The 16413-nt window shown below is 27.5% G+C and overlaps 1 protein-coding gene across 1 annotated transcript; it reads left to right on the top strand.

Moving 5' to 3' along the window:
- The first annotated feature begins 780 nt into the window (after positions 1-780).
- On the top strand, positions 781-4845 carry LOC131603661 (uncharacterized). The gene is made up of 3 exons (XM_058876068.1): positions 781-1972; positions 3791-4333; positions 4449-4845. Exons 1-3 carry the CDS (start codon positions 1061-1063, stop codon positions 4548-4550), a joined length of 1557 nt encoding a protein of 518 aa, XP_058732051.1. The 5' UTR covers positions 781-1060; the 3' UTR covers positions 4551-4845.
- The last annotated feature ends 11568 nt before the right edge of the window (positions 4846-16413 follow it).

Below are 16413 nucleotides of genomic sequence, written 5' to 3'. Positions count from 1 at the left end.
AGACGATAACTTTGCAACAAATTAAATTGGATTAATTCCTACAAAATACATAGAACTACAACTTAAAAAATTTTACACCTCAGAATTTGTCATAAATTTATATTGAGAAACTTTCATAAAAAAAGATTTGACACATCAGAAATTGTCATAAATTAAAAAAAAAGCATTATTTTTATATTATTCTCAAAATATAATTATGAGTATAATAATACAAAGTCAATGAAAAAACGCTATCATAATAAAAATAATTTTACTTTACTTATTATTATAAATATTATGTACTCAAATATATTAATATACTATTAATATAATATCAACAAAAGGAAAACAATGAAACCATTATACCATATAAAACCAATGCATTAATTCAAAACAACCAATGGATCAATAAAAAAATAATAAATAATAAATAAAAAATTATAGTCAAATCAATAAAAAACAGTATAAAAATTGAAGGACATTTAAAACATCATCTTTAATAAATAAAAGTCACCTTTTTTTAGTTTGCATAAGTCAAACATAAATATAAAATATGTATTTTTCAAAAAAAAAAACTTTGCATTAAAAACAACAATTTTTAAATTCTTAAAAAATTAAATAAATTATTTTTAAATAAAATTTTTTCTATTTATTTTCTCAATAAATAAATATCTTAAAGTAAGTTATTAATTCCTCAATTTTTAAATAGAAACAATTTAATTAAAAGGGACAAATATAGTATATATTATTATATAAAATATATAAATAAAAAAACTTGTGAATAGGAACAACTGGCCCAATGTTCTCTAAACCCTCAGCTCCTTATGAGAGTAATCCCAATCATCCCCAAAAGCTAATTCTTTCCAGCTTTACAGTGAATGAGAGTAAACCCAGACACTGTTAAGCTCTTTTCACTATGTCTCCCCCAAACAAAACCTTCCCTACTCATCTCATTCATTAATTCATCTCTTCCAACTTTTGCCACCATTTAATCCATTATTTTAATTCAATTTCTACTTAGATCTGCTTCTCATTTCATCTATTTTTCATCACTGCATTCTGTTTCTTTCACTTCAGTAAAATGAAAAACTCTGAAAAACTCATTTGGGAACAAATGAAGAGTCCTAAATCTGGCACCCCCATCTCCAATGGAGGTGTATTAGTAACTTCATCTGCACATTCTAGAACCTCCCATAAACTTCTAGTCTTACTCATCCTCTTCGTTTCCATTACCTATGTTCTCTACTCGCTTAAGCTCGTCTCAACTTCACGCGCTTGCCGGGAAACACCGTTCTCCACCGACACTAAACTCTCCTCAAATTCATCTCTATCTGCTTTCACCAATGCCACCGCAACAACCACCACCAACCTCCTCACCGATGACGGCGACGACAAGACACAGCTCCGCCACGTGGTTTTCGGAATCGCGGCATCGGCGAAGCTGTGGGAGCAGCGAAAGAACTACATTAAGCTTTGGTACAGATCAAACGACATGCGTGGTGTCGTGTGGCTGGATAACAAAGTGAAAACGGAGAAGAATTCGAGTCTCCTCCCGCCGGTGAGAATCTCCGGCGACACATCGAAATTCGCGTACAAGAACAAGCAAGGACACCGGTCCGCAATCAGAATCTCGCGAATCGTAACGGAGACGCTACGTCTTGGGATGAAAGATGTACGGTGGTTTGTAATGGGAGACGATGATACCGTTTTCGTGACGGAGAATTTAGTTAGGGTTTTGAGAAAGTACGATCATAATCAGTATTACTATATCGGAAGCTTATCGGAGAGTCATTTGCAGAATATATTCTTCTCGTACAATATGGCTTACGGTGGCGGTGGTTTTGCGATAAGCTATCCTTTGGCGAAAGCGCTGAGCAAGATGCAAGATCGGTGCATTCAGAGGTATCCGGGATTGTACGGTTCCGATGATAGAATGCAAGCTTGTATGGCGGAACTCGGTGTTCCACTCACTAAAGAAACCGGGTTTCACCAGGTGAGTTTGATTTTTTTCAACTCGGTTTTGTTTTTAATTATTTATTTATTGTTTGCGATTTCAATTAGTTTTATTTGTTTGTTGTTGGTGTCATTTTCTTTCTTATCGTGAATCGTGGTTTATTTATCACTGTGTGTTTATTGTGTGGCCCCGTGGGTACTGGATTTGTTCGGTGGGTGTGGAACTGCTTTCTGAATTGCTCTGTTTTTATCTGTTTTTTTAATAGTAATGATTCAAGTGAAGCTTTTTTTATGGTTGGTGTTGGATTGGGTTCAATGAGTGAATGAAAAGAGTAACTTTTGGTATCACCACAATGTGGTTATCATTTTATTAACTTGTCGGTTTATTTTTGGTGTCGGTGGTGTTTTATTGGCATTGTGCATTAAATTGTTGGTCTTCTGTTATTGTGGTGGATTGAGAACTCATGCATTGATTACAGGACAGTGGAATTTAATATCTCCTATGGATTGTGGTAATATTTTCAATCTGATCAATCTAATGGGTGAATGTGTCAAATTATTAGATATAGAATGGAGTGAAACTGGTGTTTTTACTTGCGACATTTGGGACCACTAGAGTGCAGGCATGAAAATTGAGGGGACATGATAGGGTATGAAAATTTGAAGGGAGGTTAATAATACAGTAACAAAAAATTGTTTGGGTCATTCTACTTTAAGAGGTTGTTGGTGTCCAAAAGCTTGATGGTTATGCCGTTTTGGTGTTTAAATTTGACTTTATGATTGCAAGAGTTCCATGTGGATGTATAAGATTTTGACTCTAAATGGTTTATTAAGTATAATTGCCTGGTCCCAAAGATCAAAGTTGTTGAGGCGTTTTGTTTATAATTGAAGTTGTTGAGGTAATTAAGCAAAGTCATAAGGGCTTTTACCTTTTCTCTGGATCTAGGTTACTATCTCTCAAGGAGATCTTTGCGGTTTTTGTTAATGTGTCACCTAAGGACAAATATTTATGATTTTTTTTTAAAAGTTATTATTAGTAATTAGATAATTCCAATTACTATAAAAAGGCAATGCCTTTTATTTTAAATTTTTATAAATGTTTCCATTTTCTAAAAACATTTTTCACTTTTCATTTTGTAAAAACATACATTTTTTCCCAAGGTTTTGTTTACTTTCTAAAAACATTTTCCACTTTTCATTTTAAAAATTTTTGTTCACTATAAATTGCTAATAAGGAGATAAGTAGAGGTTTGCATGGCAGACATAGTTGAGGATGCGAGCCTAAAACCTTAGCCCGTCCCGAAGAAAAAGAGGGTGAGACGGGTTTGCGGGCACTGCATTTTTAAAGTTAAAAAATTGCAAAAATTTATGTTAACCGCGCCTGCAAAAAAACGGGGCGGAACAAACATATTAGAAGGTATGAGCCTAAAACCTTCGTTGCCCCTCCCCTCGAAAAAGTGCGAGTAAAAGGCATGCTAAGAAGAATGCATTCATGAATAGTGAACAATTGTAATTGTAGTGCATAGAAAATGGAAGGGTAGCTAAGAAGAATGCATTCATGAAAAAATGTTGATTTTCAATTTTTTCTAAATGCTTGATCTGTTTTCAAAACATATAGAAAAATGAAGGAAATACTGAATCTATATTCTCTTATATTTATTAGTTGAAATTAAAACGAACACAGAAGATATGTGTAAAGTAAACGGGCCTAAATGTTTTTACCATTATCAATACTATTATTGCACTTTGTTGAATAAAGCAGTATTGTAGGGCCAATGTTAGATAAGAACTGCAGTAAAGTCATGCATTCTATTATTGTTTTAATTTCATATTGACATCCCCTGGTTTATTGGAACAGTATGATGTGTATGGGAACCTGCTCGGTCTTCTTGGATCTCATCCCGTGACTCCATTAGTGTCACTGCACCACCTTGACGTGGTTGAACCAATCTTCCCGAAAGTGACTCGTGTAGAAGCACTCCAGCGGTTAACTATACCAATGAAGCTTGACTCAGCAGGGCTCATGCAACAATCCATCTGCTACGACCAATCAAGGAGCTGGACCGTTTCTGTTTCATGGGGTTTTGCTGTTCAGATAATTCGCGGGGTGTTTTCACCCCGAGAGATGGAAATGCCTGCAAGAACATTCTTGAATTGGTACAAAAGAGCAGATTACACTGCATATGCATTCAACACGCGACCTGTTAGTCGCCATCCATGCCAGAAGCCTTTTGTATTTTACTTCTCAAAAGCAAACTACAATGATACAATGCAACAAACACTGACTGAATACGAAAAGCATCATGTTCCTAACCCAGCATGTCGGTGGAAGATGGCCAACCCTTCTTCTATTGAGCGAGTAGAAGTACATAAGAAGCCAGATCCACATCTATGGGATAGAGTAAGTTAAATCGGTGTTGATTGCTTTTAATTTTAAGTTTAAACAATGAAAGTTTACCTGTCTGGTGGAACTGCTAATTTGATGTGGATTTGTTTTGGTATTTATATTTGTGCAGTCTCCAAGGAGAAACTGTTGCAGAGTTATGAAGTCGAAGAAGAAAGGAACCATGGTGATAGATGTGGGTGTGTGTAGGGAAAATGAGGTGAGTGAAGCATAGTTTTTGACATGTTACTGATAAATTAAGTATATTAGGGAGATGGATTAGTCTTATGCATAATCTTCTGTTGGAGATCCATACAAAAAATTTATTTATTTACTTCAGTGGTTTATTCCTTCAAAGTGAAATTTTGTAATTCTTCCCTGCGGTTGGTGGTTGAGTTGGGGAAAAGTTCATGTACAAAGAAATTTGTAGTTTAAAGAGTTTAGATGGGACAATGGTAGGAGAAGATCTTTGTAGCCATGCTTATTAATATCATAATCATGTGCCAATGTGCTATTTTCACCTATTTTAATTATATTTTCACCTTATCAATTTGCTAATATTATAATTATTTTGTTTTATCAACCACCAGTTTTCATCTATTTTAATTATATTTTCACCTTGTTAATTTGCTAATATTATAATTATTTTGTTTTATCAACCACCAGTTTCTAAGAAAGAATAAAAGTTAGTAGTGGTTTGGTATAAATGAAGCAACTATGTTGTGTGACTAAATTATGGGTCTGCATTTGCTAATTTCTTCTTAAACTCACAAATGTTTAGATAAAATGACAAGATATACGCCTAAGAAAATTGAAATTTGCTAATTGAGCTAGACACATTTTTTATTTAAAAGAAATTGGGACTTTCGTGCCTCCTCTAAAATAAAAAGTATTATACATTACAATTTTTAAATACACATGAGTATATTGATAATTTAAATCAATTAATTTTAAGTTGATGTAATAATACATATATATTTCTTTTAAATAACAAACAGTATTGACAATATCCATTCTTAATTAAGAGAAATTTGTATCTATCTTAATTTTTGGTTTTCAATTTTATTGAAAATGTATTTTTCTGTATTTAATTTCTGTTTTATTGAAAATATTTTTTTTATATTATAATATGTGTTTAATGAAACCACATTAGAGTATATGTATATTCATATAAATTATATATAATAAGTTATATATAATAAGGTAATACAATTAATAAAATTGATACATATCGATTCTTAACACTCAATTAGATAGGATATTTATATCCGAAAAACTCCCTAAAGATGAAATATTAAATTATTTCGGATATATATCCGAAAATATCCTGAAAATGAAATATTGAGATATTTCAGAGATGTATATTGGAAAATCCTCTGAAAATGAAATATTGGTTCGTTTGAATATGTATATTTGAACCCTGAAAGTATGTTTGAAATTTCGCCAAGGATCTGATATAAGTGTTAAGGGTATGTTAAGAAATTCTCCTTGCAATCTTCGCATTCGCCTCGATCAAACCTTTTGTTTCATAACGATGAAATGCACTTCATTTAAACTTGTTGAACTATATCTTCCTTTCGTCGTCATTTGAGGGTGAATGATACTCGAACTTGCCAAATCTTCAATTGTGAGGATACATATTCTATATTCTCTAGTATTGATTTTAGATAGATAAGACATGTGATCTATGCAAACCTAAATTGAAGAGGGGATCTTCTCACTGTTGAAGTAGACAAAAGCGAGATATGCATATTTAGACATTCTATGTATTGTGTGTTAGTGCTAACAAGTATAGTAACACCCATATTCATACAGGTTTTAGATCAATATAGACCTTAAAAATCCAATAATGTCTATGAGGTTATTTTGGAGATGTACTTTTAGATACACCAAATTAGTTTGAAATCTCTTTCAAAAAGCAGCCGATCAGATGACATTTAAATCGACTCCATCACAATTTCACATAATTCACATCTGAATAAGAATGAGAGAAGACTAATAATCCGTTTGTTTTTTTTTTTAAATAATTTTTATATTGTTATATTTTTTGTTAAAAAATATTTACGATAATTTTTTTAAAAAGCATCAAATGAAAATTAATTTAAAAATATTATTTCAAGTATTTCATTCTTTTGCTATAATTTTGTTTTGATATTAAAATTTCAAAAAATTATTTAAATTTACTATAATTCTTTTTATAGATATTAATTTTTTTAAAAATCAATTAAATTTGAAGCTATTTCAAAAATTATTTTTGAGATAAATATTTTCTTAAAAAATTTATAATTTTAACTATGTTTTAATCCTTAACGATATATATTATGTTATAAAATGTCAAAATTAATTTTTCAATTAAATTTTTTAATATTTTAATACATTTTTTGATAAAAATCAATTTTAGAAATACATTTTTTTAATTAAAACAAACAAACCCTAAATAATTGCAACCCTAAATAACTTCAATAATTAAAAAGACGCGGGTTAGACTCCGCCAACACTATGTTCCATGTCTATTGAATTACCCAGTTTGCGAAGACAATGAAGAAGAGGACTGGCATGTGTTTTTCGGATGCACCACCATTGTCCAATGTTAGGGGACAGCAGGTTTGCCATCTATCATTGAGCCTCGTCTTCAACATTTTCGTGATGCTAAATCTCTTATTCTTGATGTTTGTAGTAAAGAAGATAGGAAGGATGCATGGCGTTTTGCTATGATGGTAGAAGTGATTTGGAAGAACCGTAACAATATAGTTTGGAATAATAAAAGGGAGGGTTTCTCTAGATTAGGCTTGCAAGCCTATTTTAATTGGCAAGATTTGTTTACAGCTCAAGATACTCAAGATAGGAGTACAAGTAATCAAATTTCTGTAGTGTGGGTAAAGTGTAATGTTGATGTCGGTTTCAATAAAACTTACCTTTCTACTAATAGAGGTTGGTGCTTTCGTGATAACCTGGGTAGATTCATTACTGCCGGAGTTGCTTGGGATATAGGCAGTATGTCACCTTTAGAAGCGGAGGCATTAGCTTTGAAAGAAGCTGTTCAACACGCTGTCACCTTGAATTTGAATTATGTGATTTTTGAAAGTGACTCTCAAGTGGTTAGTCATGGCATTCACTCTATGTCTCTACAGTTACTGGTTCGTCTGAGTTTAATTTTATCCTTCTCTCTATTAAGCGTTTGTTAGCTTTTTATTCCAAACTTTGAGGTAAAGTTTATTAAGCGCCAAACAAATATGGTTGCCGATTCGTTAGCTAAGGCGGCCAATTCTTAGTCTAAACGTAGTATGGTTAATGTAATCCCTACTTGTATTAACTTTCATTTGATAAATGATATGAGTTAAGTTTGTTCTTGTAAAAAAAAAAAACTTTAGGGGGATGGATATGAACTTTAAAAAGCCTTTTAGAATATTCTAAACTCCTCTAGTGAGGAAGTGCATTTGGCAATATTTCCATTTAAGGATATTGAAGATATTAGCAGTCCTCCAATGAGTTATCTATGTTTAAATTTGACTTGATTTCTGCAATACCAAATAGCATTAATAGTAAAGATAATGGCAGCTGTGTGATTATTACCTTGACCTTAACTAGCTTAGATCTATGGCAGATATAAAGAAAATTGGCAGTATTGGAGCTCTTTATGTATAATTTTATATATTTATTTATTTATTTATTTAGTTTTTTGTTTTTTAATTTTATATATTTATTGATTAGACACAATTCTAAACTTTATAAATTGTTTAATCCTATTAAGGGAAGAATTGAAAATTAATGGAAAAAATAGATTGAAGATGTATTTTTTTTATTATATTTTATTTTCTAGTGATAAATACTAATTTTCACAAAAAAAATAGGCTTACAAAATTGTACACAATATGTGAATGTCTGCTTTTTAATACAAGTGTTGCTAAATAAAGTGAAAACAATTCATGAAATTCAAGAAGTGACGCCAACGTATTTTCTTATTAACTATGTCAACCTTCTTTTATTAAAATCTAAAATATTAGTTACTCGATGGAGCTAAGCACATCAAGTTCATTGAAGAATCTAACTTTTATTGTAATGCAAAAATGGAAAATGTTTCAATACTATGTTCTTAAGTAATATCACAATCATACCATTATCCACTAAACATAGGTGTCAAAAATATTTATATGATAAAACCTTATTAATTAGGTTAAAACCATATTAATGAGGTCATCTATTGAATAAATATTTTTTTCCTTTATTATTTTTAAGCCTCTTAATATTATTATATTTTAGGAGAGCAAACTAAGAGATTTGAATTCTATATTATAACTTTACAGTACAATGAGATCTAAACTATTGAAATATATATTCAAAATATAAAAGAATGATAAGGTTTGATTTTTAAGGGTTGAGATTTAAATTGGACTAAATTCTGTGAAAATCTCAAGGATGGCAATCTACTTTCTTAAGTAGGGGATTTTAAGACTCTTAAAATAAATTGTTTTGAGCAAAATGATTAGTTTAACTTTAGTCCTCTGATTTATAAAATTAGTCTCTTTATTTAAATTCCGACAGCTCGAATCTATTCTCCATCTCGGCTTCGGGTCTCTGTTATAGGGGTATTTTGTCCTCCATCCCTGTCCGCGCGGATCCCCGCGGGTCCCCCAGGCGGTCGTCATCCATAAACATGATTTTTTTATTTTAATTTTAAATTAAATTAATAGTAAAAACTTAACAATTAACCACAAGAAATTTAGAAATTATTCCTTTATGATAAATATATTGTTTTAACAATATTTAATCTATAATATTGTGTGTCATGACCACCAAAATTTCAAGCTAAAAAAAATTGAAATAATAATTTAGATCCCACTCTTTACTAACAATACATATATATTAAATGATAAATAAACTTACATAATAAATTAAAAATATAAATAAATTAAGAATATTATGATATTTTAGGCGGGATGGAGGATATTTGCGCCATCCCCGTCGCCGAAGTGCCTTCGGGGATATTTTGTTCCCCATCTCCGTTCCCGCGAGAGAAAATTCCCCGTCTTTGGAGCTCCAAATAGAGAATCCCCACAGAGATCCCCGCTAACGGAGGCAAATTGACATCTATTGTTTGAATCTCATATTTTAAATTCAAACAATTTTAATCCTTCTATTTTAAATTTCTCTCATATTTACTTTAATGAAAATTGATGAAATTTATTATTTTTTAACTTATATTTTTATCCACAAAATTTAATAATAGATTTATATACGATGATTTATCATATTTTACAAGTAATTTATTTTTTTAAAAATAGAAAACTTATATACATTTTTTTAGGTGTGGTTTATACTATTTTCCAATAAAAATATGACAAATATATAATTTCTTCTAATATTTAGGCACACTTGTCATATTTTCATTGGAAAATAGTATAAGCCACACCTAATGAATTATATATAAGTTTTTTCCTTTAAAAAATAAAAACATTGTTAACCTTAAGTGCAAAAGTATGAGAGAGGGATTAAAAGTGTTTAAATTTAAAATAAGATGAAGAAAATTGTTTAATTTAAAATAGGGGAATCAATTTCTTGAATCAAGTAAAATAGAGGATTAGAACTGTAATTAAACTTTTTTTCCTTCAAAATTTATTTGTTTTTAAAACATTATCTAAAAATACCTTATAACAAACAACATTAGTTTTAAGGGTCTATAATTAGGGACCTAATTTATTTTTAAAAATTTAGACCCTATATTTTGGAGTCTTAAAAGTTAGACCTATATTTTTAAGATCTCTATTAATTTATAACTCTATCCATAAAACGAAAGAAAAAAGTTAACATGTGCCCCAAAAACATAAATTAATAAATTATTTATAGAAATATTTTCTTAAAACACGGACATTTAATATATCAAAATTTTAAATATAATTTTATTATATTTAATTATATTTAGTTTTTTCAATTATAGTATCTTTAATATGTGTCTTTAAGACACATGTTAGCATGACCCAAACATAATTCTTTCAAAATATCTCTCCTCCCTATTGATTTTACCATGTTTATCTCCGTATAAAAAATAAAAAAAAAACACTTTATACTAAATGATATTTTTTCCGTTAGCATCATTCATTTCAATTTTTTTAACAATGTTAAATTGAATGTCTTCAGATTTCTTTGAACCCTAACCCTTCCTCTATATTATGATACAATTTGTCCCACGAAACTCAATTTATTTTCCTAACATATTCATCCCTCATAACAAATTTTTAAAAAGATATTCAAATTTATAAATAATACTAGACAAAGCTTTGAAAAAAAATAGATTCGTAATGGATACAAGTTGATTTTGAAAATTTTTTTTTACCCATAATAATTTTATTGTATGCATATTATAAGTGTGTGACTATCACTCTATCATTTTCAATCTAATATCTGAAGAAAAAAAATTAAGATGTACCTTTTTCAACATCATCAAAGCCGTCTTCAAGGACGTGTAAGACGACGGATTATAGGATAAGACCTCAAAATAAAGCTATGTTTTAAGAGTTTGGAGGGGAGTGGAGGAGAAAACTTCTGAAAACGAATTTTTAAAACAATATAGATAAATATTTGACATTTTTTGAAACAATAATTTTGTTTAGAATGATAAAAGAGTCATTATTATTACAAAAAATTTAATTTTTAAAACAGTATAACAATCTAAAAGATATTTGGAAAGTTTATGTAAGTCCTCCAAAACCCTCATTCAATACAAATTTTGAATTCCCCCATTTTATGGGGTTTTTGGTGTTATGATTAAAATCAAACCCTCCAAAACCCTCCTACCCAATTTTTTTTATTCTTTTCACCCAATTTTTCCTATTTTCCAAAGCCCTCCTCTCCCCTCCAAACTCCCAAACATATATAGTTAAACAATAGTTAAATAGAGTATTTTAAATTATTTTTTGATTAAATCATAATTAAATAAAGCCTCTATTTATATTATCATAATTAAACTATTACTAACCAACACAAAGCCACTACAAATTTGAGACAACTCAGATCATATGCAAATAAAAAAAAAAAAAGATAAATGATCTCCTTATCCGAGAGCCATCCCATAAACTCATATGTTGGACTTCTATTAAAACAACAAAATAATTATTAAAACAACAAAATTTATTTTGTGTTTGGATTGATACATTAATTTCAAATATATTTAGTTTAGGATATTACAATTTTATATTCTTATTATTTATTACAAATCTGAAACATATTTTTATTTATTAATTATGTACAATATTATATGATTTTTCTCATATGATTGATTTGTTAAGTTAAGAGTCTTTGTTAAGAAAATTTGTATTAACTATTTTAATTTTAAAAAAATTATCAAATTCAACCGTCATATATAAATATTTAACATTTTTTACTTTCATATATTTACAATCATATCTAAAATAAAAATTCTTAACATTATGAAGATTATTCTATTTATTAAAAAATTATCAATAAGTATTAATTTAGATTTAGAAATACTATCAATTTGAAATAACTATTATTGAATGATGAATGATGTGTTTCTCACTATCATAAATAAATACTATAAAATAAAATATAAAAAAAGGGAACAACTTCATTACCCATCACAAAAAGTTGGGTAACATACATTCAACCAATCACAACATTCCATTTAATTTCAACATATTTAATTAATTATAAAATAGTATCATTAATTGTTGTTTCCAAGACATTTTACATTGAAGGTAACTCTACCCAACTTTTTGAGTTGGGTAGATAAGAATTCACCATAAAAAAAAGAGATTTGAGTATAAAATAAGAAATAGAGAATATAATAATAGTAATTATTAATTAGTGTTTAATTTTGTAATAATAGTCATTAAGTATCATTTGATTTTGTAATGGATTTAAATATGTAAAATTGCTTCCATTAAATATATAGAAATTTATGTTGTGCACCTGTACAATGATATTAATAATGAATATAGATACAAAATAATTATCAGAATATATTATACTCCTATTTGTTATCAACATTATGACAATAGTATTATTTCTCTTTACATGTATTGATTTATCAATGTGACATAAAAAATATTTAAATTAAATAGTATGATTTTTCCCGCATATTTTTAATTTACAATTAAGTTTGTTTTCATTATTATTCAATTCTATTTCAATGGCTTAATTTTCCTGTTTCATATAATTTGTATATTAAGAAAAAACAATAAAAAAATATTTTTATTATAAAGAGAAAGTCTATTTTAATCATTTTAAATGACTCTTAATTTACATTTAAAATAATTTTTAATTTTTAAAAGTTAACTTAACTGTATTCATTACACCAATTGAATTTTATAACAGAAAAAAATAATTTAATATTATTTTCAATTTAAGATGCAATATTTTTAATAACATAATAATATTGAGAGGGATTAGACTTTTATAACTATAATTCAAAATAAAATTAAAATGTTATAGTATTATATTTTAATCAAAATATAGTATCGGGAAAAGGGAATATATCTTTCTTGGGAGAGAATGAAAAGAAGATCTTAAAAATAAAGTATTGATGTGATTATACAAAAAGCAAACTGAGTGAGTTGACAATGTCATTATTACATACTTATAGTAGTCAAAACTGAGTTAGTGACTTAAAAATAAAGTATTTATGAACTATCTTCGTGTTAATTCTGCATCTTTTAAATAATAATAGTCAAAATTTTATTATTTTTTATAATAATAATAATAATCATAATTTTGTTATATAGTAATTAAAGTTAATTCAATTAATTTTTTTTAAAGGCGAAAGCAAAGAAAAATTATATTAAATAGTAGGTTTAAGAAATGTCTGAAGAAAATATAAATACAATAAACCATCGTACACTTGTTTCAAAAACTTTAGAGAAATAAGACCAATCAACTACCTTTATTTACTCTACTTTAGTGACAAACCTTATATCAAACCCCTAATGTTACGGCAGTAGAAATAAACAAAGATTATATTTAATATTTTATAATATTTATTATCTTTTTAAAAAGTAATAGCAACTAAACAAATTTAAAATTTAATAAAAATTTAATATATTGTACATTGTAATGTAATAAAGTTCTCTGAAAAATATGTATCAATTATACATAAATTTATAATCATAATTGTATAGTAAAAAATATACAAAGTAATAGTACAAGTTTGCCATATATTTAAATTTAATATCTTTTTATGCCAAAATAGTTTTATACAAAAATAATAATATTACTATTAATTATATTTTAATATGTGTTAGTATTAGTCATTGTAGTTAATATATTGTATTTTAGAAAAAGGAGCACAAAATAAACAATCATAGACTTAAAAAAATAAATTAACTATTTATTTTTTTATATTTTTTTTAAATTTATTAATTTAAATTAATTAATAGTTAAATATTAAAATTATAATTTTAATAATATTTTAACATTTTATCATGTCATAAAAAGTTATTTAAAATATCTACTATCAACTTTTCTACTATCAACTTTTGTAAGAAAAACATATATTAAAATTGGTAATAAAATATTTCGAGTTTCAATAGTTTTATAAACATTAAGTCTATTATTTAATATAAAATGAAACATTTAATAAAAAATAAAATATAATCATCAACATGTTTAATAAAAAACATGAGGCATATATAATTAATAAAATATATATGATAGAGTATAAAGATAAAACTTAATTGAATGTGTAAAAAATTGATATAAGATACACTTATGAGATTATATTGTATAGGTCAAATCATAGCACACCTAGGTTGTAAAGAGAAAAGAAAGTGTAAAGAAAAAGAAAACATCATTGCTTGGTTCCATCATTATCACTATTTTGTCTCAATCTCAATCCAAAGATACTCTAGCTTGGAAAGAGAAAAGAAAGTGTAAAGAAAAAGAAAACATCATTGTTTGATTCCATCATTGTCACTATTTTGTCTCAATCTCAATCCAAAAGATACTCTAATTTTACATTTAAGTTTAATTTGTGAGTTGAAGATCTTGTAGTGTACTTGTAGCTTACCCTGACATAGTACAAAAATAGTGTCATGATTACAAAGATAATAATTTTTTAAACGACAAATTATCATCATATTAAATTCAATTAAATTATTCTTAATATTCAAGAATTAATAGTCAATAAAGATAATATATTTCATCATTATTTAGTCATACATTGAATTCAAGCATTCCATTATTATTTAGATGAAAAATAAATTAAAAATAGTAGTTTATGAACGAATTTATCACATAATTATAATATTTATGGTGCATTTCTTAACCGTTCCACAATCCTTTTATTCTTATTCTTAAAAATATTACAACATTCACTTCAAATTTGTGTCTAAAAAATATAATAGAGAAAAATTCCTACATGCATTAATTTTATTTTAAAAATAGAAAAAAAAATTAATCTCATTTGAATTAATTAGTGTAAAAGAACAACAACAAAATCCAAATATTCTAATTAGGGTAATGCTAACGAGTGCCCTAGGGGCACTGGTTAAGGGATTAAAAAGGTAAGTTGAGCATTGTTTAATAAAGTAATAAGATATGTTTTTACCCAAAATATATGTATTAAATGTATTGAAAACATAAATAATTAAATTTTTTAAAGTATATCAGATATATTCAATGTGTTGAATATAGAATATCTTCTTTATTTGGTATGCTTAACCAGTGCCCCTGGGGCACTCGTTAGCATGACCCTTCTAATTATAAGCCAAAGCCATTTAAATTTATACATTATTTTAAGTATATTAACTTTTATTTTCTTTAATTTCACCTTATTGTAATAATAACCGTAATACAAAATAATATTAATATTATACCGTAAGTCTAAAATTTAATATCAATTATTATATTTTATTGACTTTTTAGTACATGAAATAGAATAAGTTTTAAAGATAGTTGGATGGGAGTACTGGTATAGGTGAATGGGAGTACTGGTATTGCAGGGAAGTTTAAAGTTATTTGAAAAGTCTCAGCAGGTGCAGTCACATCTATTCAGGTACCTAAGGTGATTGTACACATTGAAATAAGTTGGATCGGAATACTGGTATAGGTAGATGACCGAATAAAATAAATAATTATGTTACTGAGACTCATATTTGAAATGACCATTGAATCATATGTCTAAATAAATAATTGTAACTATTAAACTAAATTAAAATATAATTTTAAAATGAGATAGAGAAACTAAATTATTAATATAAATAATTAAAATCATAATAAAACTAAGATATAACTTTTCGTGCAATTTTTTGTATTTGCATCAATTATACATACATTAATAATTATTATTGAAACCATTATTGAAAGTCATCATTCTTTTTAAATTTTAATATTGTTGATTATATATGACATCTTTATTAACAGTCTATATTCTCCATATTAAATCTCATCTTGATTATATAACATTTAATTTAATAATGATAATTCATATTATAAAATATTTTTATAATATCAAATATATTACTATAAATTTTGATATAACAAATTTTCATATAATATTTTTATATTATTATATTATTCATTTAACATCATTTATTTTAAATAATGATATCAAATATATATAGCATCTTTATTAATAGTCAATATTCTCCCATCTCCAATTTTCTCAAAAGTGTTGTTTACATCCTTTTTTTTCCATCGTTTTCTTCACCAAATATCTCTCAACATTATCTTCTCTACTCACGACGTGTCTTGCACTCATTGGTTTAATCAGATTTCCTCCTCAAAATTAATTTTCAATTCTCTCTCTCTCTCTCTCTCTCTCTCTCTCTCTCTCTCTCTCTCTCTCTCTCTCTCTCTCTCTCTCTCTCTCTCTCTCTCTCTCTCTCTCTCTCTCTCTCTCTCTCTCTCTCTCTCTCTCTCTTCTCTCTCAAATTTCACGTTTTAAAATTTCCTCCATTCTCCTTTCATATTCTTCATCCTTTATGAACACTATCATATTTTACTCAGAAAAACCCTAAAATCGTACCATCATAATCAATCTTTCAACAATCTTCATCCGCATTCAATTAGTTGGGATGTTTTTGACTAAAATAGTAACAAATCACATCATTATATATTTCAACAAAATACATTAAATCATCTTTTAT

Source organism: Vicia villosa, linkage group LG5 (assembly GCF_029867415.1).
Source record: "Vicia villosa cultivar HV-30 ecotype Madison, WI linkage group LG5, Vvil1.0, whole genome shotgun sequence".
Taxonomy (NCBI): Eukaryota; Viridiplantae; Streptophyta; class Magnoliopsida; order Fabales; family Fabaceae; genus Vicia; species Vicia villosa.
The sequence above is the reverse complement of the archived record's forward strand: the minus strand, read 5'-3'. Positions and strand labels throughout refer to the sequence as shown.

Coding starts and splice junctions, on each gene's coding strand:
- LOC131603661 (XM_058876068.1), top strand. CDS start 1,061: ATGAAAAACTCTGAAAAACTCATTTGGGAACAAATGAAGAGTCCTAAA. Junction 1,973..3,790: donor AAGAAACCGGGTTTCACCAG/GTGAGTTTGATT, acceptor TTATTGGAACAG/TATGATGTGTATGGGAACCT. Junction 4,334..4,448: donor ATCCACATCTATGGGATAGA/GTAAGTTAAATC, acceptor ATATTTGTGCAG/TCTCCAAGGAGAAACTGTTG.